General features: G+C 45.0%; 2 protein-coding genes across 8 annotated transcripts in view; one reads left to right on the top strand and one right to left on the bottom strand.

The window, feature by feature from the left end:
- Positions 1-791: 791 nt before the first annotated feature.
- On the bottom strand, positions 792-14,550 carry PVALEF (parvalbumin like EF-hand containing). The gene is made up of 5 exons (XM_053375510.1): positions 14,449-14,550; positions 5,245-5,360; positions 4,352-4,487; positions 2,690-2,805; positions 792-1,569 (listed from the first exon to the last, which is right to left on the bottom strand). Exons 2-5 carry the CDS (start codon positions 5,348-5,350, stop codon positions 1,523-1,525), a joined length of 405 nt encoding a protein of 134 aa, XP_053231485.1. The 5' UTR covers positions 5,351-5,360; positions 14,449-14,550; the 3' UTR covers positions 792-1,522.
- Positions 4,812-27,936, top strand: part of AATK (apoptosis associated tyrosine kinase) — a 104,308-nt gene continuing 81,183 nt past the window's right edge. For 4 of the 7 annotated variants that reach the window (XM_053375502.1, XM_053375503.1, XM_053375504.1 and 1 more), the window contains exon 1: positions 27,135-27,565. In XM_053375502.1, coding sequence (XP_053231477.1) covers positions 27,478-27,565 — 88 coding nt within the window. In that variant the 5' untranslated portion in view covers positions 27,135-27,477. Of the gene's footprint in view, positions 4,907-27,134; positions 27,566-27,936 lie in introns of those variants that run through there. The other 3 variants (XM_053375506.1, XM_053375505.1, XM_053375508.1) reach the window with 3 other exon arrangements.

The following is a 27,936-nucleotide window of genomic DNA, read 5'->3' on the forward strand; positions in this document are numbered from 1 at the left end:
ACCTTCTGATAGGCAAGCCCTAGGCTCTGTGGTTTAGACCACAGTGCCACCTGCGTCCCTGCAGCTGTGGTAGGCACTGCTCAAAGTTAAGGAGGATGAAAATCAAATTATTTAGGGCCAGACTCAATATGAAGTTAAATGTGTCCTTGTATCTAACGTGCAGCTTAAAGTCATGTTCGTTGTGGAGGGTCTGGGTGCGTTGTGATAATCAATGACATCAGAGCAGGCAAGGGAGAGTGGATGCAACACAGGCACACATCCGTTCTGAGGAAGATCCCTCTGAAGTTAGCAGTGGATGGTTGGTCCATTAGGGCAAATGGGGCAGTGCCCAGCTAAGTGCAGCCAGCCTGCCTTCTTACTTACAACCAGCCCAGGAGTGGCAATGGCAATCCACTTTCTTTTTCTTAGTCTCAGTGTTGCCCTCAGCAGGGAGGAACCTGAGGCTGCCTCCTGTAGTCCTTTCTGCCTTCCGCCCCAACAAGCCTCAATTCAGACACCACTGGAAGTGAGAATGTGACTTTGGGAGGAAATCCTAGCCCAATTGGCACATAAAAAGCACCTGAGTTCAGCAGTGTGGGCAGCAGCAGGCGTTCAGCTGATGATGAGGCCTACTGCTATTTGCCCAGGGACGCAGAACCCTTCCTCACAGGACAGAGACCCAGTTTGTGGGGGTCTGCAGATCTGCCACTAGCTTTCCTTCTTTCCCGTCCTGTCCCCCCCCCCCAAGACCCCAATGAGGGTGAAACAAAAGCAAAGAGTCAAGACAAAGGAGGACGCAGTAGCCGCTGAGCTAAAACAGAAGGCTTTTATTTGCCTTGGACAGGAAAGGACAAAAGTAGCATTTTCCTTTGGCGCAAAACCCACTAGGCTCTTAATGGTTCCTAACTGGAAAGCTAGCAGGAAGGTCCGGGGAGAGAAAATATCGCGTCAGGATTTGGGCAGGCTGCGAAACATGCGCAAGCATTTCTGGTTCGCTTTCAGTCCTGTTGTCCAAAAACGCAGGCAAACCGTTCTCCTTTCCCCACCAAAAGCAGTCAGTCTACTACCAGGCAAAGTGGGGAGCAGCTAGGCCAAAGCTAAATTTGATGAACACAGACCAAAGGATGGCTTGCGACAAAGGAGGAAGCACGTGCCTCTTAACCATAATCACCCTTTAAGAGTTTGGAGAGCTGGTCTCGCTCCGTTGCCATAGTTGGCGTCTGCCACTGCCGGGCCAGGTGAGATATAATCGCTCTGGGGCAGGTAGCCTGGGCCTGGAAAGAAACCTATTCAAGGGCTGGGTAGCATTTTGTGACTAACAGGCTGGTTTTCCAGTTTGGAGAGAGAGGCCTCTCTCAGCACACCCTGACAGCAAGCTGCAGATTCCCCACGCACCTACCCACTGCATCCTGCAAAAATATTAATAATAAGGAGAGATATTTCAAAAAGTGCAACATGATCATAGACAGGTAAGTTCCATCATCCCACCCCCAGCACAGCATTCTTGCGTAGGGAAACGGGAGGCCGTTCTTCTTGGTCTTTTCTACTTTTTCTTTGGAACCTTTTCCTTTGTGACCATATCGGAAAACTCTGCAATAGAAACAGGCAGATGAAGTAGGTAGGTTTAGTGTCTGAGATGGGGGCTGCATTTAAGGCAGTTATTCGTTAACTTTTTGCCTTCCCATAAAAAAAAAAGTATTAATAAGCCAGTTCATAAATTTTGGGGACCACCACCAGTTCTACTGATAGAGTCCAACTGCATGAGCAGCTGAATATTATTAATGCCCTGGGCCCCTCTGGGAGAAAGGGCAGGATATAAATTGAATTGATTGATTAACTAGTTCAGTGTTGGTGAGCAGACATCACTTGAGGGGAAACTCAAACTAGGGGCTTATTTATCTCTGCTTACCTTTCTTCTTCTCTTTCCTGGCATGGTCTCCTATTTAAAGCTCCATGTCTGGGCATCCCCCCCCTTTTTTTTTTGCTCTGGAACTTTCCCTGCAAAAACCTGCTCTTTAAAGCTCAATTGGAGCAAATATCAATCCACGGAAAACCTGAATTGACACTGAGCACTAAAGCACAGACCTGGAAAGAGCAGGGTAAAAGGTAAGTGTGGGTAAGCCCTAGCCTAGGAGATGCAAAAAGGCTAGCATAGGGGATTCAGGAGTAATGGTTGGGAGACAGGCAATGTATTTGACCTGTATTGTTTACCAAAGTGCCCATCAAAAGTGGCTGCAGCCTATGTCTAGGCTTCTCTCATTCTCTTTTTAAAAAGCTTTATTAATTTTAAAAACAAAACAATACAAATACAAAACAAGACACTACACAACAATCAACAAAAGGCAATCCAAAATGAACACTGCCTATTTCTTGGCTTCTCACTTCCCACCTGTTCCAGGGCCGCTTGTCCCAACAGTATTCCCTGGCAGTTTATATAACTTTGCCATGATTATCTTCTGAGTACCTGGTTCTAGTGATGTCCTTCGGATCAGCCCCAGATGTGGTGATCGAATCTCAGCAGGAGCTCTTCTGCCACATTTTGCATTTGCTTAGACTTACATGCCTTTCCCCTTACAGTATTGGATACAGGGAACTGGGTAGGTAGACCTATCCAGTTCTAAATAGGACTACGCGCCCTCTGCTTCTGAGCCCCCAGTGCTGTATACCCCAGAGATGCCACCATCACTGCCATGATACATTCTCTGCCCACCTTCAAAATCAATCCGGCCATCCCCATCTGTGTCAGCTGCTTGGATAATGGCTTCAGCCTCTTCATCTGATAAGGGCACCACTGGCATATTGCTGGGCACTGTTTGTAAGATGTACCTAAGGGCAGGAGGGAAAAGCTGAGCCTCAGAGAGTGGAAGCGTGTGGTTCTGCGATTACTCTTCAGTCAGTAGCAGAGCCAGTATCACAAATGCATTGCAGGGGGGTGAACCAGATAACCCTTGGGATCCCTCCCAGGGCTACAAGTCTGAGGTTCTATGAATTGGAGCTTCTTGTTTTGCAAGATATTCTAGCTCAGGGATGGGGAACTTGGGGCTCCATCAGCCCCATAACTAATGGTAAGGGATGATGTGAGCTGTTGTCCCAACGCCAGTTGTTCTGCCACAGGTTCCCTGTTCCTGTTCCAGGCTATCCAATAGGCTTGTTTTTCCACATCTCATGTAGCAGAGACTCAGCATCTTTCCCCAGAAACATCTGCTCTTCTGGGACATCTCTTTTCTCCTGCTTTGGGATACAGGATTGCAGCAAGAAAATAAAGGGGGAGAGGGGGAAGCTGAATTGCTGACAGACCTGGATGCCTATAGTTAAGCATGCAGGATGTGTCTTAATCGTCTTAGCCAAGGTTATCAAGTGCAATAGAGAACAGAGTTTGTCATTATTATAGATAGAAGTGGGTTTTGGCAGTGCAGCCTGACATGCCAGGATGATAAGAGTAGTGAGCCCAAATGTTTTCTGCAATAATGATTTCAGACAGGGCTCTCCTGCGTTTTGTCATCCAAACACATGGGGTGAGGATTGACCGGGTAACGTATCCCAGTTCTCTCTGAACAGAACTGGCCCTCTTGAGTCCAAGAAAAATGACAGACAAGCAGCAGGTGGGTTGCCACAGGGAGGGTAATTTGACACCCAAAAGTGTGCCAAAAGGAGTGTAACCTATGGGAAAGCATTGGTCACAAATATGTATTTTTTCAGTGCTGGGTCTCATCAGTTCGCATATCTATCCTGGCTAAGGCTGGGCGGTAGATCGTTCAAAATTGGTTTGAAGCCTGTATTGTGATATTGGTTTCATAATTTTTGACCTGGCAATATATCACAAATCACAATGTGTGTGTGTGTGTGTGTGTGTGTGTGTGCGCGCACACACATGTGCTATGCAAAAATCACAATGTGGGGAAAACTGTGCAGCCCACCAATGCCTCTATATAGCTGCATCCTTATTTCACACATTGTGATATATTGGTATATTTTGATGTTTAGCTGGTGATAGATCACAATGTCGAAAACCAGATATTGCCCAGCCCTAATCCTGGCAACTGAGGGGCATTTGGTTCCCAAACCAACACTTAAAGGTCTCAGGCAAGCCCAGCTACCTGAGATCCTTTTTAGCTTCGAGTCTGAAAAAAGGTAATCCATAGAGATTAAATAACCTTCCAAAAATTATGTGTATGTAGAAATTCTTCTGTGTTGTAAGAAGAATGAATGAATGGGTGATACCCAATGCTTGTCATACACAGAGTAGACCCATTGAAATCAATAAACTTAAGCACATTGATTTCAATATACTCTCGGTTTGACCAATGTTGGGTGTCGTCCCAGGTTGACTCCTCCTGGCACTTGACAACACTTCACATCAGAGGTTTCTTACTTTATTTCATTCCACTCAATGAATCCACTCCCATCCTTGTCAAGCACTTGGAAGGCCTTTCGCAAGTGTATCTCCCGGTCGTCTGATGTCAGAAACTGCCGCATATATTCAAAGAACTTGGCGTAGTTGAATGAAGCTGCAACAGATTGGGTGGCTTTTAATTCAAAAACTGCTTTGTTACGGTGAGGTGGATTTTGGGGGCTGAAGGACTTTACAGAAGTGAGGTGAGCAAGCTCTGACTTCCCATACAAGGCTCAGCTACCCAGACCTCCAAAATGGCGCCCCAAGTTTTCTTGGGTGGCAGCTTGAGCCAGGAGCAAATAAAAGGAAAATAACCTGTAGACACTGAACCCAAGATCTACATATATTTAGAAGTATGGTTCATGCTAATGATGATCTCTTGTAGATTAGTTAACCCCCTGTTATACTCATTAATCCGTTGGCCACCCTTTGAGTTCAGGTTTGTGAGGAGTGTTATTCTAATCGTTTTCAGGCCAAAGGCTGCACTGACCTCTGAGGACCATGTGTCAAGGTGGGCATGGCTGAAGTGAAAAGGTGGGTGTGGCCAATTAAAAGAGACACATTTTGGGGATCTGGAGGGTTACAAAAGCCATTCAGCATCATAGTGCGGTACCTACGAGAGAGGCATAGGCACACACAATATTTTTAAAAATCTATCACATTGGGTGGCCTATGGGAACAGTCAGTATATATTTTTTGAAATAATTGGGGGGGGGCACAGAAAAATCCGGGGAGGGACTGTATGCAACCTTTGGGTTATGTGTTTGAAGGTCAGTGTAAGGGACTGAGGAGCGCTTGTTGCTCCAGATGAGCTAATCTAAACATCTGTTGCAGATGTGCACCGTGGCTTGCACCCATAATCTGTTCCTTACCATGATGCCTCATGTCTGAAGGCAGCAGGTCAATATCCTTGTCAGACAGGGATGCCCCCATGGCCAAGGCCATCTTCTTGACTTGGCAAGTAAAATCGTCCGCCATACCGTTGTTGCTACAAAAGAAATGGAGTGTGGATGTAAGATGATGCAGTTGTATCGCACATAACGCATCAGCAGCGCTAGTCTGACTTGAGTGTTCCCCCTTGTCTCATCACAACCTCCTCCAAGCAACTTCTCTGCAGAGAAGGGGGGCAGGTAGAGAAGAGGAAGAAGCCAAACAGATCCCAGCAACTCAAAAGCAGCAGGTGAATCTTAGGAACTGCTTCAAAGCAGTGTTTATGAAGCACATTCCACTGTGGAAAGTGCTTCACATAAATATCTCTGCAATCCTTACAACAGCCCTATAAGATGAGCATGCTTAATACTTGCACGGTACTTTCAAATGTTCAAAGCACTTCATGTGCATTACTGAGTTGCTGTTCCTTGCAATAACCCTGCAAGATAAGTCAGCATTATTGCAGGTGGGGCGAGGGAACTGAGGACCAGAGTGACTCCTTCTCCTCATGGCGGGTGAGACAGTTAAACTAGGTGCTTTGTGATTTGTACTGCCGCCACCGCTGGTCTCTTGTACTCTTCCTTGGTCTTTTCCTCGAGGAAGGCCCATGGCTCAGTGTTCCAGTCCATGCCATATCCAAGTAGGACTGGGAGAGTCTTCTGTCTGAAACTCTGGGGAGTCATTGCCAATTGCAGGCCTGAGCTAGATGGCCTGATTGTCCTACTCAGAATAAGGCTGCTTCCTTTGCTCCTCTCTATATGCTACAGTGGTAACTCGGGTTACAGGCACTTCAGGTTACAGACGCTTCAGGTTACAGACACTTCAGGTTACAGACGCTTCAGGTTACAGATGCTTCAGGTTACAGACACTTCAGGTTACAGACGCTTCAGGTTACAGACTCCGCTAACCCAGAAATAGTACCTCGGGTTAAGAACTTTGCTTCAGGATGAGAACAGAAATTGTGCAGCGGCAGCGGGAGGCCCCATTAGCTAAAGTGGTGCTTCGGGTTAAGAACAGTTTCAGGTTAAGAACGGACCTCCGGAACAAATTAAGTTCTTAACCCGAGGTACCACTGTATTTTTATTTACTCCACGGAAGTCTGTCTTGCAATCGTTTCTGAAACAAGTTAACCAGTAAAGCTATCATAAAGTGGTTTTTTTAAAAAACAACAACAACAACAACATAAAACTTAAGAATACTTTTTAGGATGTTCAATCTTACAATGGAACCAACTACGTATACTAATTTAGAGTTGTTGCAGGGTTATCTGGTTCAGAAATGAGGGCTGGGACTGGTGAACAGCAGGGCCCAAGGGCAATTCGATTTCCTCTTGTGTGCAAAAGCCAAGACTCATCTTCCTCCACTCACACCCTTTGTTGAGGGTGAAGGAAGACATAATGTGTTTTTTTCCAAGAGCAACACTCTCTTGGCATTCTGCCCAGTTGTGTCTTTCCTTTCCTCTGCTGTCAAACTCCTTGATTATTATTTTTTAAAAGTTCTGCAACTTTACAAGAAAGCCAACTATGCAATGCACTGATTCCTCCCCCCCACCTGACATTATTATGTTACCAATAAATCTCTCCCCGACCAGCAATCCCCAGAGTAATTTTGCAGTTTCCTTTCTAAAATTAATACGGTGGTGAACAGACAAATAAAGGCATGAATGGTCATGCAGAACACAGTTGTTTCTTAAAGGCTTGTAGCTCATCTCACGCATGAGTGGGGGATGAGGTACAAACTAATGGCCGAGTCAGCATTCAGCTTGCTAGCATGCAGGGTCAGCCCAATATGTTTTGGCACCTGAGGCGAACCACAAAATGGGAAGAAGGGGTGAGGGAAGAAGTGCATCAGGAACAAAGGGAGGGGGGTCAAATCAGATGCAGTTGGGAAAGATGCCTGCCCTAAATCACACCAGGAGGGTGCAGCTCCACCCCAGAAGGCAGCCTCCACCATTGCTTCTCTAGGGGTGGGAGGAGACCAGCAATGCCTCCTTATTTGCCAAGAGGTTGCTGTAGAGGTGGCAAGAGGGGGCTGCTGAGGAAGAGTCAGATCTGGTCTCCAAGGAGTGTGCCGCAGCCATTGCTGTGACTGCGACTGCAGCAGCAGCAGATAGTGCATTCCTTGGAGGCCAGATATGTTGTCCCTGTGGATCCTGCCACCTGAGGCAGTCGCCTCACCTTGTCTCATGGGTGGGCCATCCCTGCTAGTACAGTGGTACCTCGGGTTACATATGCTTCAGGTTACATATGCTTCAGGTTACAGACTCCCCTAACCCAGAAATAGTATCTTGGGCATACGCTTCAGGTTACAGACTCCGCTAACTCAGAAATAGTATCTTGGGTTGATAACTTTGCTTCAGGATGAGAACAGAAATTGTGCTCTGGCGGCACAGCAGCAGCGGGAGGCCCATTAGCTAAAGTAGTGCTTCAGGTTAGGAACAGTTTCAGGTTAAGCACGGACCTCCGAAAAAAATTAAGTACTTAACCTGAGGTACCACTGTATGTTGTTAATAATAATAATAATAATAATAATAATAATAATAATAATAGCAGTAGTAATAATAATAATTTATACCCCACCCTCCCCGGCCAAAACCAGGCTCAGAGCAGCTAACATCAAATGTTTAACACATTAACATAAAATCAGACAATCAGTTAAAATACCTCCTAAAATTAAATCAGGATCATAATAAAATACAATCTGATGACAACCTGCAGATTAGGGTTGGGGACCTTAAATGCTCACCAGGCCCAACTGTGGACACTTAAGTTTTGAAGCCAGGATCACCCTACAGCTAAGGAAGGGTGGCCACCTGTGCATCACGGAAAAAAGGAAAATGCATCACCAAAAAAGAGGACACTTACTTGCATAAAATTTGCATGAACTGATATAGGTCCAAAGCTAGGAATAATCACCACAATTTAAATAGAAACACAATATATGTCACTATAGAGGTGAAGACTGTGAGGGGTGGCCTATGTGCTTGCTCAGTCTGCAGTCCAGTTCTATCTTGCTCTCCCTTCTTTATCTTTGAATTGGATTTGGATGGGACAGCCCTTCAAATATAGTACTCCTTTAAAAAGGGGACTGTCCCCATGAGGAAGAACACACAGCCACCCTGTAACTGAGAGAGACAGGGCCAGCCCTGTCATTTGGCAGAGTAAGGCTACTGCCTCAGGCAGCAGATGCTGTGGGTGGAGCGTTGACAGAGCTGTGGCCAACACATGGCTAGGCTTGCACTCGTTAAGCTAGTCTACTGCCCTCAAGGGCAGTGGTCAAACTCTGTCTCATCACCCCTGCTGAAGTATTTGTCAACTGCCCGCTTCTTCGACTTTCGTACATGGGATGTGGGAGGCGCCATTTTGTCCTTAGGCTACAAAATTCCTAAGGTCAGCCCTGCTGAGGAGATGCCATGAGCAGTTGTTTTATATAAATTTTTTTGTTCCTCCTAAGATATATGGCTTCTAGATTCTGTGGGAGAGGGGCTGAACCCTGAAGAATCAAAATTTTAATAATGTACACACTGACTAGCTTTTTAAAAGGGCACACACACCCAAAATCCATCCAAGGCCGAAGAGAACATAAATTTACTAGGGAAAGATGCAACTCCACTGCCCCCCCCAACACCCTACCAGTACTTTCCCTGGTAAATAGGGACAATGGAGCATATGTAGATTGCATGATTATTAAAAGAGAGATGTTATTCACTGCCACACAGAGAAGGGGAAAGAGCCTCTGGATTAATTTGCAGCTGTATGGATATTCTGTAGAATATTCAGGAAAGGCTGCTTCTGTGGGGAAGAACAAATGGGCAACTGAATGCATCATTTAGAGGAGTTGAGTGATTGCTGTCATTGTCAGCTTTGATGGAAAGTCTGGACGAACATATGCCAGGGATGATTAAGGATTGCCATTAATTGCCTCAAGGCTTGTGCTAGACAACATCTTTAGGAACTCATTCAGAACTGCTCCTCCACTCTTAAGACAAGCCACTATGTCTACTGGTTCATACTGCCTTGCAGGAAGAGGGACGTGTAGCATCTTCCCTCCATCTCTGAATCCGTTTGCCTTCACAGAGGTGAATCTTGGGTGATATAGTCATGTGTGTGTGTCTGGATTCAGCCCCACATGGTGGAGTCATGCTATTTACCGAGATTATCTCCCGTTTAATCCAAGGGAAGGAAGCTTTCAATTGCCTGCTAAAACCACAGGCAGATTTCAAATTCCAGTAAATCCTGTTGCACTGAGCTAGCTGCTCATCTTGCCAATCAAGCTGACTGGGCTCAGCCTCTTTGGCTCTTTCCCCCTCGCTGGCAGCCAAGCGTCTGCTAGACGAGCTTAACTCCTGGGTGAGTCACCCTCACTTCCCAAACTCTGCAGTGCACACTTCATTTAACAACAACAACAGAACGCCACTGCAAAATGCTGGATTACAAAGGAACATGAGTGGATCAAAAAGGGAGGCTGGTGGTACATTTTTTTTTTTTTGAAAAGGAGATGAAAGACAAAGCTGGCTCCCACTCTCAGTAGCAAGGAAAAAGGAAACCCGAGGGCCCGATCCTGAGGGTGTGGTCTTTTCTCCATTAGGAAATGATGAGTGAGGTTTGTCTGTAGACTGTGGAAGTGTTGACATTCGATTATGCAGAATGTAGGCTGGTGTGATGCAGGAGCTTATAAAAGCAACGTTTGCATCCCATGATAGGAAAGCAGGCCTAGGCAGAAAGGCAATCCCTGCTCCCCCCCCCACACCCATTCTTCTTCCAGCTGAAACTGGGGGGGGGGCATTCTGGCACGTCTCTGGCAGGTTCTCCAGAGAGCAGATAAAATTGCATGCAGCTCACGAGCTGCCAGTTGGCCACACTATCCCAGAATCACTGTCACTTGGTATACACGAAAGCATATCGGATAAACCAGGCTGTAAGTGTTAGGAAAAACACTGAGCTTTCCTTTTTGGGTTAAATCAAGGGTAGCCAACGTGGGCTCCAACTCCCTTCAGCCCCAGCCAGAATGCCAGTAGCTCAGAGAAGATGGGAGTTGCAGTATAGAAAGATCTACTATGTAAAAGATATGCAGACGAATGTTAGTTCCCAGCTAAGTTCTGTTCAATGTAGAGAAAGAATGTTGCCTTTGCTGACCCGTGCTGCAAAGGTTTAATCAAGGCCACATTTCAAATTCACACCTACAGTGAACTGTTGCATCCCATAGGAGAAGTTAATATTCTGGATGAATGCATCTGCAGGCAAATCAGCCGTGCCAACGCCAGTTGCCAATTGCACTCCTAGCGTGGTCTCATGGTCGCTGAGTTTGATATGACCTAGGAATTCATTGGGTCGAAATTGTTTTACATATATATTCCACCAAGTTCTTCAAAGTAAAAGCTATCATTCAACTTTGGTGAAATACTGTGGGGATTTTTAAAATACTGCTAGGGCACAAATGGAGCTAGACCTAGCTGTTAGCATCTTGAAAAATGGGATTGGAGCAGTGTGTTAGAGGGTTCCTGTTCTTAGCTGGATGAGAAATAGACTTTCATACAGGTGTGAGAAGGCTGCAAATCAGTGACCTGAGAGGGCAGCCAGGCTAGATTGAGGTGAAATGTTGCAAGCCTAGATCAGTCATGTGCTGACACGTGAAGAACTTTAAGGTGTCCACACCCTGATGTGATCATTTTGTTTCCTAACAATCTTTCCCACCAAGGTGGGCCTCTGTGTGAAACCTGTTGCGTGCAAAGATTGCCTAACCGTAGCTGTCAACCTTCCCTTTTTTTGGTGGGAAATTCCTTTATTCCAGTGCTGTTTCCTGCTGCTTCCTGCTGCTATCCTGGATGTTTAGATATCCCGTAGACTGTCCCCGGGACAGGTGAGGCTGCTGATCCCTTATTTTCAAATCCGAAAGTTGACAGCTATGTGCCTAACCTGTCCCAATCCCCCAAAAATGCAGTGCTCCATGACAGTGATATAACTGGAGATTAGCAGAGCAAACGAACAGTTACCTGTACTATTGTCCTTCAACAGGCTCTGTCGTAGCTCGTCTTTCCCAGTATTAGCACTCTCCTGATGAAACTGAATGCAGCTGAAACCAAAACTTAGTCCTTTCCTGAAGCTAGGGAAGCAGTGCATTGTGCTTCATGAGCCTGAACTTCTAGGAAACACACATAAGTGTGCAATTGGACAATTCTTGCCTAGCAGCCAGTTGTGTAGGCCTCAGACCTCCTCAAGATTTTCTGCTTCCTTGCCTCACTTGGGTGACAACAACTTGAAGGCCTGTCCTGACCCCACTTAGTCCTCCACACTTTCCTCTTTAAACTCTACGACATATATCCTGACACCCACTCTTCCATATAACTGTAGTGGGAGACTTGTTTATTTCTGTGGCTTGGCTGGGACTCTGAAGAAAGCTCCCCCTCTTGTGCTCGTCTTGACCCTTCCATTGCCTCCTCTAAGGGACTCTTATATTCGCAAGGCAACGTCTTGTGATGTGAACTAGTTCTAGGATTACACACAGTCTAAATAACTCAGTTTTCCCAATGGACTTCCCATGTTTTGTCGGACTCTGCCTGCCAAGAGTTTATTTAGGAAAGGACAAGGCAGTTCTTCTCCCATGACTTTTGAACATTCAGGGAGATCAGCCATTTTCATATGAGGTAACTAACTCAGAGACTGTTTTGCTGTTCACAGAACAGAATAGTGAAGCAATCCATTTGGACATGTGAAGGCATGGTAAGGGGATGCTGGTGTGATCCCAGTATTTGGACAAAAATATATTCACTAGTGCTGGTTGCCAAGCCATCTGGCACTGTGGAGGTGTCATTCCATAATATTGCCCATGGATACTCCCGGATGCTGAGAGACCCTCTGTAGGCGTTGTACTTTCTCACCTCTTCTGGAGACATGTCTGGACTACCCTCTTATTTTACTACCCCTCTGGGATTTAAAGGCTCAAGTGTCATTTGCAAAAAGTGCCATGACATGGAAGGCCCTCTTGTCTAAAGTAGAAAAGGGGCTTGCTGTATTTGTGTCTTTGATGTTCCACCAGCCCCTTGGTCTGTTTGCATCTTTGAAGCCCTCTGCCTTCACGAAACATTTTCTTAACTATCTCTAGCGTTTGAAAGTTGGACTTTTCCAACACTGACATTTTGCAAATCATCTCTCCTCAAGTTCTTTCAGAGACAGCATTTAAATGTCTTCCCCCCATAAAAATAAAACTGCATTTTCCACCCCCTCACCGGCTCTAATTTATTCTATGTCTTAATTTAAAAGGCTGCACTTAGCAAACTGTTGGCACCAAATAACTGCACAGAAGTTATAGTAGCAGCAAGAGCAGGCTTGTGCATTGGAGTCCTGAGTAGGCAAGGGGGAGTAATTCAATTCAGTTTGCATTTAAAGCCGAATCTATCAGATTTGCACTTTCTAAAACCACAGGGGAGCAAAAACCTATTTGAATTTTGTGATGAAGCTCTCCAACCAAACAATGTTTACAAAAAACCATAGATTGCAGACCCTCCAAGTGTCCCTATTTTCCAGAGACATTCCTGATTTAGAGAAGCCATCTCGGTTTCTGATTTGATTCCAGAATTTCCCACTTTTCCTTAGGATGTTCCTGTTTTCATTGGATAAATGTTGGAGGGTATGAGATTGGAGACAAACGTGCAAAGAAGGGAATACATTGGTGATGATAACATACAAAAATGCTTTGTAGTAGGAGGAATTGCCTGCAAAAATGTGTAGGTTGGTCAAAACTGCATACATACATGTTTATCAGAAGAAATTCACCCAAAATTGTTGAAGAATTTTCATGAGGACTTTAAAAATAAAATTTGCAGGTTGCTGTAGAAATGTGGAGAACTGAATCCAAGACTGGGAAAAGGAGAAACAGAGATCTGAAATGGGCAGATTGTTCCATCTCCAGTCCTGAGGATGTGGGTGTAGTCAAAGCATCACACACACAGGCCTTGTTTAAGGGTCACATTTAGCCATCATTAGCCATCATTAATGGCTTACATTACAGGTAAAAAAGGGTGAAGTTCCCCTGACGGTTAAGTCCAGTTGCGGATGACTCTGGGGTTGCCGTGCTCATCTCGCTTTACTGGCTGAGGGAGCCGGCGTTTGTCCGCAGACAGCTTCCGGGTCATGTGGCCAGCATGACTAAGCCACTTCTGGCAAAACCAGAGTGGCGCATGGAAACGCTGTTTACCTTACCGCCGGAGTGGTACCTATTTATCTACTTGCACTTTGATGTGCTTTTAAACTGCTAGGTTGGCAGGAGCAGGGACTGAACAACATAGCTAATGGCTTTACTCCTCCCCTAGCAGCAGCAACAAAGAATGACCCTTGACTTAGCACTACATCCAAACTATGGATTGTGGTTTCTCTTCTGAATTCAAAGTTTGTTCTTGGCTTCCCAATCAGGGTTTAACTGAGCAAAACAAACCACAATATATATATCGGACATAACACTACACCTTGGCCCATGGCCTGTTGCATCCCACTCTTATGCTAGAGGAACAGCAACCCAGGAGCCATCTCCTAATTCACAGTACGCCATTAATCAGGGTATAGCGTGAAGAGCCAACTGGCTCCCACTTTTCAAAATCCCCTCCTTCACAAACAAACAAACACGCAAACATCAGTATGCATCTGCCTTTACCTTTTTAAAATATATAACTTGGCTATCCTTTCCACAGCAGTACCACCACCAATTCCTTTATTGCAACTTTCAATCGGTGGTTTCAGCACCTGTTGCCTGAAATACCATGGGATGTTAGCTTTTCAATGTGTTGGTTTTCCATAGCCATCCGACCTATGCTGTGCACCACAGGTGTTCCATGTGAGCCAGGGTCACTGATTTGATTAAATGCCAACAACCTTTTTGGTTCATAGAACATCCCTACGACAAAGCTAGTATTCCTAACCAGTTTACTAAGCTCTCAAACTATTCTAGCTCTCAGAACTGGATTGTTTGACTGCCTCCACTAGTTCCATTCTTTCCCTCTTTCACTAATGACAGGGATTTTCTGAGTGTGACTCTTAATGCTCTTGAAAAAACTTAGCAGTTTTTCCTCTAACTGTCCCCTCTCTCTGACTACCATATTAATACATTAGCTTGCCTCTCTCTAGGCATTGACTATATCCACAGCAAGCACTTACCTCCCGCAGAATTTCCTCAGGCTGTGTCTTGGAGGCTCCTTTTTGGAAAGCTAAAACCACCTCCCTGCCTTTTATAAGGCCAGGTCCCTTTGCTCAGCTTTGCTATTTATGGCAAGATGCACCTGTCAGGGATGCATCCTGCAATTCTCCTGGGCCCTTTCAAGACGCCAATGGGTCATCTTCCGGGGTTGCATGGTATTATCAATTGCCACTGGCAACTGGATGCTCGGCATCAGATATCATATTGGCCAAAGCGAAGATCTGCGGAGTATGCTCCCCACCAGACAAACAAACAAACAAACAAACAGGCAAACAAGTTTACCATTATGCAGCAGAAACCAGTCCTTTCCCATGAAATGGGCTGGAATGACGAGGATCTTGCTCTGCCATATTGTCAGTTCCTGTTCCCAGCTTTTCAGAGGAGTAGGGAGGCGTTTCCCCCAGATTAAAATAAGAGCAAAAGCAAGTTTAATTTGAAACACATTAACTGAATTAGCAACTCCCATTTATGAATGTGTACCCCATCTTTCCATTCAAAGTTTCTCAACATGGCTAACACTATAAAGTATCAAACAAAATTTAAAACATATAGACATGCTAGATGCACTCATTGTTGGCTACTACAGAAGGGGCTAGGGGGTATTGTTTTCCTTCTTGTTGAATCTTATGGTCCTGTATATATCTGAAAGATTAATAAAATATGTTGTTGTTTTTTAAATGTGAAGAGGCAAAACAAGCAAACCACACAGCAGCAGCCACAACAAAAACCACTCTCAGGGAGCCCCTTGTTGCTGTGCTATGACGGCCTCCACCACCTTACACCAAACAATAGTGAGTATATAAGGTACAGTAGCAGTAATTTGTTAAAAACAGCTGCAACAAACATTTTAAAAAATGGAAGCTGCAATAATGTCTAAGAAAGGGTTATCTTGCATTCTTGTTTTCTGAGTTGGGGTAGACTATCATAGGTGATGTTTTCTGTCCACCTCTTGCACCCACCCAGTGAGACCTTGAATGAGTCCTCTCACATGTACATTCAACACCCACCACATATCAGATGCTACGCACAGAACTTCCACAGAGCTTATAAATGCAATATCCTTTGGCAGAGGCAATTCACATATTTACCTTCGAGTGACAAAATCATTGACTGATGGATGATACATACTTAGAGATGCATCCACATGTGTGAACTGGTGCTTCAGTACTCAAGGTCTTAGAGAAAGTCATGGGCAAAAATGAAAAACCACCCCAAGTGCTCTTGATCCCTGCCAAACCCATTACTCCACTAGATATTGTCAACTATCTCTCTCTCTTTTTGCATTACACTTAAAGCCACCTTTGCCAACAGCAGCCTCCCTGTTCTGTAAGTTCCCTTCAGTCCACTACAAGGAAGCTCCTTTATATGCATTTTGTTGCAGGGTCATGGGAAGGTCAGCACACCAGGGCCAGAGACTGTCACTGCATTGTCAGGGCTAGAGCCTCTTATGCAAGAGGAGACAAGAGATTCCATTCAGGCTAGGTGCTTCCTCCAACCTAGCCTTGCACTCTGTCACGCCCACTCTATTGACAAAGCAGCTGTGATACAACCCTGGCAAAACAGTTCTTTTTCCCCAGAAGAATGGTATGTAGCCCATGAATCATTTCGTGTGTCCACTAGCAGCCTCCCAAACCCCATGTATTACTTATTCCCTGTTCTATTGCCCCATAGATGGGGTAAGGCTTCTGCTGGAAATGCGGAGATAAACATTATAACTAGGAAGTGCAAATATATGAACTGGTCCAAAAACCAGATGAGAGATCTGCTGCATCCTGGATCTGTTGAAGCGCAAGCTCTGAAACGAGTCTAAGATGGGATGTGTTATATAGGGGGTTCTTATTAAAAGGTGTTATTAGGACTCAGGCAGCCCCATCCTATCCACTGCTAAGCCAGAACTTAAACTAGCATGCCATTGTTATAAATCTGTGCCGCTGTAGTTTCAATACACTGATGTGCCACTTTGAGTTTTGCCAGCATAAGATGTTTAGCCCACCTTCCTATACTTGTTTACTTAGCAGTAAGACCCATTAAACTCAGTAGGTTAGCACTCCATATTGTTATCCTATCCTCAACTAAACATCACAATTGGAGGTTAGGTTCTCACAATTAATCAGTGGCCCTTCTACTATTTCATACTTGCACCTTGGAAAACAGCCAAATATACTGGATTACATCCAAAATTCTAAGTGTTCATTATTTGTTACGATTGAATTATTGTTTACGTAGTGGTTTCAATTATCATAATTACTAATTTCATTATATATTTTCCATAACGGTAATCTGTTGGTTATTTCCCTGCAGTTTGTGAATTATTTGGGGCATACATTTTTGTTTCTTTAAAAAAATAACTCCCCCTGCTCTTCCAGGGCTCCTAACTACTATTTTGGTAATTTACTTTTTACTCTGATCAGTTTCACCTAAAAAACGTTACCAAGTGTTAGTATCGTTAAGGGAATTTTTCACTAAATTATGCTATTAGAAATTTGAATATGCAAGATTAAGTTTTACAGGCACTGAATTGCTAGATCAAAGCAGAACTCTTCATTTTAAGCTGAACTTCTCTAGAGGCTGATTAACATGAACTCGAGAGATCTGTAGGTGGGTTAGTTAAAATCAATATATGCCTTTCAGATCCTCCATCACTTCTTTGCCTCCTCCCCTTAGTTTCCTGGCCCAGTGTCTCCAGTCTTAAAAGATTGGCTTACCTATTCTTCCTTACCTCCCTGTGTATTTCTCAAAATAAATATTTCTCTTTGGGGATATTGCATTGTCAGGACACTTAGAGCACAGTTATTTTGCATCCTGTTGTACTTTCTGCAGTTAGGATATTCATGGCTATTTTGATTGCTACGTGGAATGCAGTTCATGGGTCTCATAGACATCTTTTAGATTCTGTTTATGATATGGAGATTCTGTTTATGATACAGTGCGACCTCAGGTTACATACACTTCAGGTTACCTACGCTTCAGGTTACAGACTCCGCTAACCCAGAAATAGTGCTTCAGGTTAAGAACTTTGCTTCAGGATGAGAACAGAAATTGTGTGGCGGTGGCGCAGCAGCAGCAGGAGGCCCCATTAGCTAAAGTGGTGCTTCAGGTTAAGAACAGTTTCAGGTTAAGTACAGACCTCTGGAACGAATTAAGTACTTAACCTGAGGTACCACTGTATGTCCCTGTCCTTGGAATTTCTTTGTAATTTGTTGAGTGTTCAGTTTAAACTTCAAGCATTTTAACAAAAACCCAACCCCCCCCCAAAAAAAAATATTTGGAAAGGATATGTTCCACTGATGTATGACTATTATGCAGGAATAGGGTGCTGTGTGTGGCATACCCTACAAGATTTCTCCAGTGGAAATAGGGACGTCCTCTTCCGATTCTTCTGACAGGGTTGCCCCAGATACTCCGGGCAGCTTCCAACATATATAAAAACATAATAAAACATTAAACATTTTAAAAAACTTCCTATACAGGGCTGCCTTCAGATGTCTTTTAAAGGCATAGCTACTTATCTCCTTGGCTTGGGGGGTCGCATAACTCCATACCCTCCAACATTTCTCCGATGAAAATAGGAACATCCTAAGGAAAAACGGGACATTCTAAGATCAAATCAGAAACTGGGACAGCTTTTGTAAATGTGGAACTGTTCCTGGAAAATAGATATACTTGGAGAGTCTGACGTGGTGGTGGGGATTGCATGTTTAGAGGAGCATAGGTTTTTTTTGCCTTTTCCACTAGAGCACCACTGTCAGCTTGCATCTACTATCTGCAGGCAGGGTATTGCTAGGTTATCATGAGAGATTGCCCAGAGATGGTAAATGGCTCTCTAAAAGCTCTGTGGTGATGTAGAGAGAAGATACAGCTTCTCTGCTGGTTATTTTGCTCTAATGAATTCTAATTTTATCCCACAGAACATAGGAGAGGGAGGGAGGCAAGACAGTCAGTGGGACAGCAATGGAAGGTGGCAAAAGCACATTGCTCTCCAGGCAATAACATGATTTTTATTTTTTTTATTTTTAAAGAGACAGGTAATAGGAATTGTGATTATTTCAACTTGTATGCCATTTTTCAAAACCAAAGGTTCTCCTTTGAAAGTCACACAAACAAAATATTTAAAATAATAGCGAGAGCATCGATAAAACAGCATGATCAAAGCCACATCTCTACGGTTGCATTGGGAATTAAAGATTTTCAGAAGCTAAATCTAACTGAGCAATTCTTTTAAAAACCCAGCCAACCTAAAAATGTCAAATTCCTTCTTCCTTCCCTCCAATGTTTAGGACCCTGTACGCATATCAATCTGCAAGCCTCTTGCCAATGTTCTCTGGCTTCTCTGGCTTCAGATTGCAGCAGCAACAGAGAGGCAATGGTGTGTGTGATGTTTTTGTAGGATGCTGCCTTATAGCAAGCCAAGCTGATGGTCCATCTAGTTCAGTATTTCCTACACTAACAGGCAGCAGCTCTCCAGGATCTCAGACAGACTGGAGGTGCCAGAGATTTGAACCTAGGACCTTCTGCATGCAACACATGGCCTGTCCCCTTATCGCAGAAGAGCTACCATTGAAAGGTCGCTTGCAGAAGTACAATACACTGTCTAGAAGGCTTTTGGTGATTGTGCAGACAAGCCTGCATTGAGATTCCTGCATTGCTGGGGGTTGAACTAGATGACCCTTGATAAAGGTAAAGGTAAAGGTACCCCTGACCGCTAGGTCCAGTCGCGGACGACTCTGGGGTTGCGTGCTCATCTTGCTCTATCGGCCGAGGGAGCCGGCCTTTGTCTGCAGACAGTTTTTCAGGGTCATGTGGCCAGCATGACTAAGCCGCTTCTGGCAAAACCAGAACAGCTTACGGAAATGCCCTTTACCTTCCCGTCGGAGTGGTACCTATTTATCTACCTGCATTTGACGTGCTTTTGAACTGCTAGGTTGGCAGGAGCAGGGACCGAACAATGGGAGTTCACCCCGTCATGGGGATTTGAACTGCCAACCTTCCGATCAGCAAGCCCTAGGCTCTGTGGTTTAGACCACAGCACCACCTGCGTCCCTTCTAGATGACCCTTGGGGTCCCTTCCAACTCTACAATTCTCTGATGCTATAAGCCCACGTAAACTCCTAGCTATCTTTCTACAATACAAGAGTGCCTTAGCCATGGGTGGGCTTGAGGTGTAATATTTTCTGACAAATACAGCCATGCAACACATACCCTGTAATGAATTTTAATTTGCATTTTTTACATGCATTTTTTAAAGCATGCAATCTATGGAGCAACTGACCTCATTTACTGGCTCTACGTTACACAAGAGCGAAAGAGAGAGGATCTTATATCTACCTGTTCTCCCCCCTGTTTTTTGGTGATGGTGGTGGTGGGGAGAAGGTTCATCAACTGGTGCAAGCCTGAATGTGGCTCAGCTGAAAGCATAGGGAAGAAACACATGGGACTGAGAGGAATTCCTCCCCCCCCCCCCGATTTGGACTGATGCCAAGTTTAGTGCCTCTTGCACAGTTCTGCGAGAGGCCTGCTTCATCCGCACTCTCGCTTTCCCACCTGCACAATACCCCTAAGCACATGCCCATGCGCTGCCTCGGATCATCACTGGGGAAGCTGCATCAGAAATGCACCAAACCCTGAGGCAGTCAGCTGGCTCTTTAAGCAACTGATTCCCTGGAGTCTCAAACTGCGACATCATAACAGATTATGGTTCCTGGAGGGGGTCTGCTTTCCCCAGTAAAACTGACACTTGATGTGGCTCAAGAGTTTGGGACAGGCTTCATGTGTTTCCTGTTAGTGTTGCTGTCTTGGTGCTTCAAGGCGAGAGGCACACAGCTGGGCGCACAGCTGGTAGGTGCTGAGCACACCGTGATGTTAACAGCTGCATTCTTTGGCTCTCTCTGTGCAGTTCCATCTCTCAGCACCAGGAGGTACCTTGGTTTTTAAAATCATCTCCATGTGATCCCCAGGTGTTATCAGATCAAACTTCTGGCAGTCTCAGCAGGCTGTTTACTTGAGAACTGTGAGAAGCAGAATTGCAGTCTGGCAGTGTTACCTGTCTGAAAATGAGTGAGTATGTATTTGAGAAGTAAGGCTGAGGATGAACAGGACTAGACTTAACTTTCTCCTCTCTGCAAGGAGCTTGTTTGACCTCAAGCAAACCACCTGGGGGTGTCTGAACACCAGTTCCCATTCTATATATTGATGATACCTGTTAACCATCCCTTCTCTTAGGAAGATAGGAAGTTGCTACCTAGTTCGGTATTGTTCACACTGACTTGCAGAAGGGTTTCAAAAAAGGGGACACCCCCAGACCTACCTGCAGTTGCTGGAGATTAAACTTGGGACTTCTGCACTCAAAGCAGATGCTCTGCCAATGAGCTACCGTATTTTTCTTTCCATAAGACACACTTTTCTCCTCCTAAAAAGTAAGGGGAAATGTGTGTGCGTCTTATGGAGCGAATGCAGACTGGGCAGCTATCACTGAAACCAGGAGGGCAAGAGGGATCCCTCAGTGCACACCAATCCCTGAAGCCAGGAGAGCAAGGGATAGCCCCGCAAAGCCTCCTGAGCAAAGAGGGAGGAGCGCTCCCTCTTCAGTCAGGAGGCTTTGCGTTGCTTTCTTATTTCTTGTCCCCCTCCCCTAAAAACTAGGTGCGTCTTATAGAGCGAAAAACAAGCCTTTCCCCAATACCTTTGTATTACAGCTTATGTGCATTGATAACAATGACAGTGGATAACAGTCAACACATAATTGGATGATTTCTGTAAAGAATTATGCAGAAAGGAAAACATTTAGCTCTACAATGATTTTTTTTCCTCAAAGGGGTGTGTGACTCTCTGTTAGTAGATTACATAATCGTGGCAGATTGTATTCTCTGATCCCACATGGTGGTTTTGTTTTATAGGACTTTTGTGCCGTTAATTGATTGGTGCTTTATGGGATGTATAGCATCATCACCTAAAGGACTTTGGTTATGGGTCTACTAATAAATCTAATAAATAAATAATATGTATAATGTATAAGCCAAGCATGATTCCAGTGCCACAATCATTTCAACCATTCTGTGCATTATGGTGAGACAAATTTGCATTTACCGAAGTTGCATCCAGATAACTAGTTTATTGAACATCCACCCTGATTTGTTTGTACAAAGATTGCAGGGAACAAGCACACCTGTTTATGGAGAGTGCATTCTTACTTGTTTCCCCAAAGGTTATATGATGTTGCGTACAAATGCCAAATCTATAAAAAGCATGGCCTTTAATACTGAGGGTCTTTCCTAATGACTTTTTTCATTGCTCAATAGTACACATGCATTTGTTTCTCATCTGATGTAGTTACACCTTTCTCTAAGGTAGTGCTTTGCTGCAGGTAAATTGAATTTTACCAGCCAAAGTGGTAATGTGAAAAAGGCTCATTCCACACACAGAGCATTTTTGATAGAGAGTGCTATGTGGAATGTGGCTCCACAAATTTTATTAGCAAGTATTGGCTAGCGACTATGACAACACTGAATGATTATTGGCCCCAAGTGTTGTTTTTTTAAAATAGTGTGTATTTTATAGTCATCTACAGCCCAAAACCTCAGTTTTGTGCCAGTCCAAGGCAAGAGTGTTCATACTGTCTTTCAAAATACAAATTAAAATTCAGAACAAAACCTGGTAAACTCCATTAAAGCTATTGGTATAGCAGTGTTCCATTACAGTGGTACCTCGGGTTACAGATGTTTCAGGTTACAGACTCCGCTAACCCAAAAATAGTACCTTGGGTTAAGAACTTTGCTTCAGGATGAGAACAGAAATCGTGTGGCAGCAGTGAGAGGCCCCATTAGCTAAAGTGGTACCTCAGATTAAGAACAGTTTCAGGTTAAGAACAGACCTCCGGAACAAATTAAGTTCTTAACCCGAGGTATCACTGTACTTTGATATCCCTTCCCCTACCCTTTAATTCTAGGCTGCAGTTCAGAATTTCACTCCCTATAAAAATACATCAAATATTATTTTCCCCCACCCCTTGTGGCAAGGCTACATAACTCATTTGCACAGTGACAAGAAACTGATGCTTTTCCTAGATAAGGGCTTGTGTTAGCCTATCCATATCAATATATATCTCTGTAGGTGACTGTGGTTCTTTGGGATTCCCACCCATTTCTTTCAGCTGGGGTCTTGTCTCAAAAGCATGATGAAATTCACCTCTCTTTAACTTCAAAGAAATAAATGCCATCCTCCTGTTTTAAAGGAATATTATTTGAAAGCAGATTGTGTTCTAAGCATTTCTGCTCCCACTCAGGTTAACTGCCTCTGTAACCACCCATTAAGAGTTCTGCACTCCTGTTTTACAAATGGGAATTGTAACTGCATACAATGCAGTATTATCTTGTGCCCCAGGAAGGCAGAGAATGAGCTCAAAAACATCGGGGCGGCTTCTCAAAGAACATTTATTCACAAGGAGACCTTTTAATTTCCCCCATCCCCTCGCTCCTAACGTAAGATCTATTTATGGCAGGATGACATCTACAGCACTATGTTCTTTGCAGCCGTGGCTCCTCTGAAAAATTAATACTGTACGCAAATTCAGCTTTAAATATTAACATGGACTGTGGGAAAATATAGGTCCCCGTACTAAGAGCTGAAGAATTTCAGGCTGCTTGCTGTTGCACAACAGTATTACAGGAGTACATTATTTTGGTGAACGAGTTCCGATTACTGGGTCTGGGTGGGTGCTTTAATTAAAAAATTAGGCCTTTCAAGTCAGCTATGTTTTAACCATTTCTATGCTTTGTGGCCCAGACTAAAAATGTTAATTCAGGATTTGGGCCTTTGTCCTCTGCCAGTGGCTTGCTTTAAAATATGGCTTACAATTTAACTAGGTGGCATCTGGTTCCACGGGCCCACTCTGATGCTTAAATGTCATCCCACACAAGAGGAGAGAGGGCAAGGCATGGCAGCGACATTATGCAAGGAACTGGCCTTCACAGGAAGCACCTCCACTTTGCTACTGGAGATTCAAAAACAGTGGCAGCTGCATTCTTGGTCAATTAGAAACATTATAAGTTGAGTTGACACTGCAACCCACTGATCCTAAAGTCTGGGAGCCATTAGATCCTAGCATCTGAATGATGTGATGGTAGTGTTTAGCACACTGGATTTAGAGTGGGAAGATTTCAGTTGAAATCCCCACAAAACTCACTGGGTGACTTTGGACCAATAAGTATATCTGAATCTTAATATACCTCAAAGGGTTGTGATGATAAAGGAGGAAAGGCCGTGCAAACTGGCCTGTGTGAAGGAATGGCAAGATACAAATGCATAGCTGTCAATTTACAGATTTGAAAATAAGGGACCAGCAGCCAAAATAAGGGACCTGCAGCCTCACCTGTTCCAGGCACTCCAGTCTTCCTGTCCTCCTGCAGTCTGGTTAAACTCATGCTGGTAGCTTCGAGAGCACTGTCCAACCAACTTTGTAACCAGAGGTTCAACTGAATAGAATCTGAATCACATGTACCACAAGGCCTATGCAGCCTCAACTTAAGATGGCTCCCCGGCCTGGCTTTGCACTGCAAAGTTTGCAGCAGCACGTGCAACAAAATGGCGTCCAGCATTCAAAAAAATCCTCAGCTTGCATTAACTAGCCACACATAAGGCATGCAAGCTCCATCCCCCAGTCGTTCTTAGACTTCTTATTGGGTGAGCAACACAGCCAAGCAACACAGTTGGAGCCTGCCTCCTCCCTGGCCTGCAGGGAGGGAGGGAGAGGAGCTGCTTCCTTTGAAATTTGAGGGACATCATTTAAGGGACATTTAAGGGACATCCATCAATAAGGGACAGCAGTGGGACATTGCGCTGGAATAAGGGACTGTCCCTTCAAATAAGGGACACTTGACAGCTATGCAAATGTAATAAATACGTTTCATTTCCTCATCTCGTTCTGAAGGGGGTCGGAGTAGCTTTTCTCCACTGTGCAAATATAGCCATTCGTTTCAGGGAAGTACCAGTGAAGGCAGAGGAATGCAGCCAAAACTACTGACCCAAATAGTGGGTCAGTGGCAGAGAAAGAGGAGGAGACCTATCTTATTTGTATGAGGGAAATACTATGAATTCTACATTCACCCTCTGTTTATACAACCTTTTGATTCTCTAAACATATGCTGTTCACTCAGCATAGCACACCTGTCCTCAAGGCTTTTCTTTTTTTTTTTAAAAAAAAGATGGTATTTACTTCCAAAGATAGAGATGGATGGAAAGGAACTGCCAAAAAGTATTTACTCAGGATTGCAATGCTTTCCCTTTTTGAATCACCTTGGAACCTACACTCATCATCTGAGGCCCTTCCTTGTGTGCCCCCTCTGTAAGATCCAGGAATGGACCTTTTCTGTGGTGGCTCCCGCTTTGTGCTCTCCCCAGGGAGGCTCGCCTGGTACCTTCATTGCATATCTTTAGGTGCCATGCAAAAACCACTTTTAGAATTGGGTGGGGTGTTTTAAAGATCCCCCCCCGGTTTTAATGTATATATGTGAGGGGTTTTGTTTGTTCATAAGGACAAGATAAAGTGACTTAATAACAATAACAATAATAATAATGATGATGATGTATCCGGGCCGTAACAGGATATGTAGTCTGTGTAGGATGACGCATTTATTTTGGAGTGTGAAAGCAATTGTACACATAATGAAACAGTAGACTGAGGTGGTAGAATTCTAGATGGTACTACTGTACTTTGTACTCATGAGGTGATTGTAGCTCCTACCCATACATGAGATCAGAGGATTTATTGCTTATCAAAGAGCCTTCTTGGTAAGAACACCTCAGTTATGTAACACCCTCCACTCCGAGGTTCAACAGGTGGTGTCAACATCCATCTTTTGGGGCTGGCTGGGGAACTTCCTTCTTTTGCCAGGTCCTCTGAATATGTATGTATAGGGCCAGCACAGCGAGATAGTTTTGCTCTACAACTGATTATTTTGACTGTTTAAACTGCATCTTCTCTTTTGTTGCATTCTGTTTTGTTTTTACCTGCCCTGACATCATCTGGTGAAGGGTGGCATCATCTATGATGAAGTGTGGCATATACATTTTATAAATAAAACAATAATACATAATTTGACAAAACAGCTCAATCCTTTCTTTGACCTAGTTCAGCCTTTCCCAACCTTGGGTCCGCATGTTATTGAACTACAGCTCCCAGCATCCTTAGTGAGAAGGGCCAGCAGTCAGGGATGATGGGAGTTGTAGTCCCAACAACATCTAGTGACCCAAGGTTTGGAAAGGCTGCTATAGTCAATTATATACGTGTGTGTGTCTGTCTGTCTGTCTGTCTGTCTGTCTGTCTAGGTGGAGAAAGACCTCCCCACCCTCCAAAATCCTACCACCTCAATCTTTGTAATCTGTAATGTATAAAATGGCCCTGACGGGCCTGCATTTTCAAGGATTTGTAGGATCACTCAGGAATATTCTCTGCCTCAGTTCATGACCATTACGACCATTCGCAATTTATACTTTCTCCACATTAAATATTACTATACACCCTTCCCAACTAGTGCAGGGGAAGATCTGCCCACCTTTTCCATTTGCCTCTGTCGGTCCCTATGGCCTTGCAACGAGACTCGTAGGAAACTCCATTCTTTATATACAGTATTTATTGATTACCGGTAAATGTACCACGCTTTATGCCAGCGTGTGAACCTGCTTTCTATCTAAAATTGACCCGTTCTCCCCTTGCTTAGCCAAGCAGCGCAGGTCAGCGTTTGAGAACCTGCTCCAAAGCGCAGAGAGCGCGCGCGCGTTTCGCAGGAGGGCGGGGAGCCCGTGGCCGTAATTTGGCGGAGCTGCGCGTGTGAACGGGAAGCGCTGCTCCTGTCCGCCCGTGTGGATTGGGCAAATGTGCGCGCGCGCGCAGCCCTGCCGGCTCGAGCGAAGGGCGTGTAGTTTAGCAGTGTGTGTGTGTGCGCGCGCGCGCGTGTGAGCTCACCCGGGTCACACTTGGCTGCACGTGCGGCCGCGACGCCCCTTCTTCGCCCCTTGCGCGCGCCAAGCCATGCCACCTGGGCGAGCGCTGCCCGGCGGCTCCCTCTTCTCCCTTCCCCCCCGCCTCGCTCCTTCCCCGCCGCTTGCTGCAGTGTTGGGGGGAGGGCAGATCTGGAGCAAGATGGCGTTGCTGTGGCTGCTGCTGCTGCTTCTCCCAGGGTCAGCACTGGAACAGCTCCTTCCTTTGCATTCCCACTAGCACCGGCAGCTGCCCTGGTGTTCTGCAGCCGCTCTGCAGCCTCCTCTCCTGCCCTGGCGGTTATCGCTGCAGCCAGTGATCTCTTTTCCCCCCACCTCCTCGACGCTCCAGCTTTCTCTTGTTTTGGTGCAAAGCTTTTCCCCCTGTGTGGCAGCCGGAGAGGGGGGTGGGGGTGGGGTGGAGAGTGCGCGACTACATCTCCTCTCACTCCTTTTGCAAGACACTCACTAGGCTGTACCCATTCTTTGGAGGACGGCACCGAGCCAGGTGCAATTTTATTTTGTTTTTTTTGCAGGCAGTTTCTCTTAGCATCTGTTTTGGCTTGATTTTGCAACGCCGAACGCCGGGGTCGTTGCGATTAAAAACAGCAGCCTCAAATTATAAAGGAAAGAAATAGATATATATAGCTAAGCAACTCGCTTATGCTACCACTTGCAACTGTGGCCGCTGCAACCCGAACCCCCTTCATCTTCCCATGGAGGATGTAATCGGCTAAAAAATACCTGAAGGCGACGCACTGGGATAATAACATGGAGGAAGAGGAGGAGCTGCAGCAGCATTGAATTCCCTGGCTGTGCTATCAAGAGGAAAGGAGATGGTGATTTTTTTAAATGTGGCACCGGCGCAACTTCTGGAGTTGCGAGAGCTTTCAGCCCCCTCCCCTCATCCCACCGCCTCACCTGCCTAGTGTCTGCCGCTTCTGTCATTTAATTTTTTGATCCACCCCCCTTCTCTCTTCTCTGCACCCCCTACAACCCCCCCCCCTTTCTGCTTTGCCATGGGAATGGTGGCAAATATCTTGGCTATTGTCATGTCGGCTTCATTTTTCAACCCCAGCTTTGCCTTCAGTTCGCACTTCGACCCCGGTAAGTTGGCTTTATTTCTGTAAAAAAAAAAAGTAATGAATTCTCAATTTTCCTTTCCCTTCCTCTCTCTCTCTCTCTCTCTCTCTCTCTCTCTCTCCCCTCCCCTCCCCCCCCAATCGCCTTTGATTTTCCTCTCCTTGCCTCCCACTTCAGCTACAGATTTCTTTCCCCTTGCAGGCAATTATCCTCTACCTGCCCCCCCCCCGCACTTCTTGCGCTGTTTAACCCTTTGCTGAATCTGAGCCATTTTATCAGGCCGCTGGTGGTAAAGGTGGCAGTTAAATCAAGCAAGGAAACAAAACAACAGTACCCCAGTCCCCTGCTCCCACACACTGCTTTTGCCTTGGGTTGTGATTTTTAGAAAGGCTCCT

Source organism: Podarcis raffonei, chromosome 2 (assembly GCF_027172205.1).
Source record: "Podarcis raffonei isolate rPodRaf1 chromosome 2, rPodRaf1.pri, whole genome shotgun sequence".
Classification (NCBI taxonomy): Eukaryota; Metazoa; Chordata; class Lepidosauria; order Squamata; family Lacertidae; genus Podarcis; species Podarcis raffonei.

Coding starts and splice junctions, on each gene's coding strand:
- PVALEF (XM_053375510.1), bottom strand. CDS start 5,350: ATGGCGGACGATTTTACTTGCCAAGTCAAGAAGATGGCCTTGGCCATG. Junction 4,488..5,244: donor TTCAGACATGAGGCATCATG/GTAAGGAACAGA, acceptor AATCTGTTGCAG/CTTCATTCAACTACGCCAAG. Junction 1,570..2,689: donor TGGCCGGATTGATTTTGAAG/GTGGGCAGAGAA, acceptor TTTCTATTGCAG/AGTTTTCCGATATGGTCACA.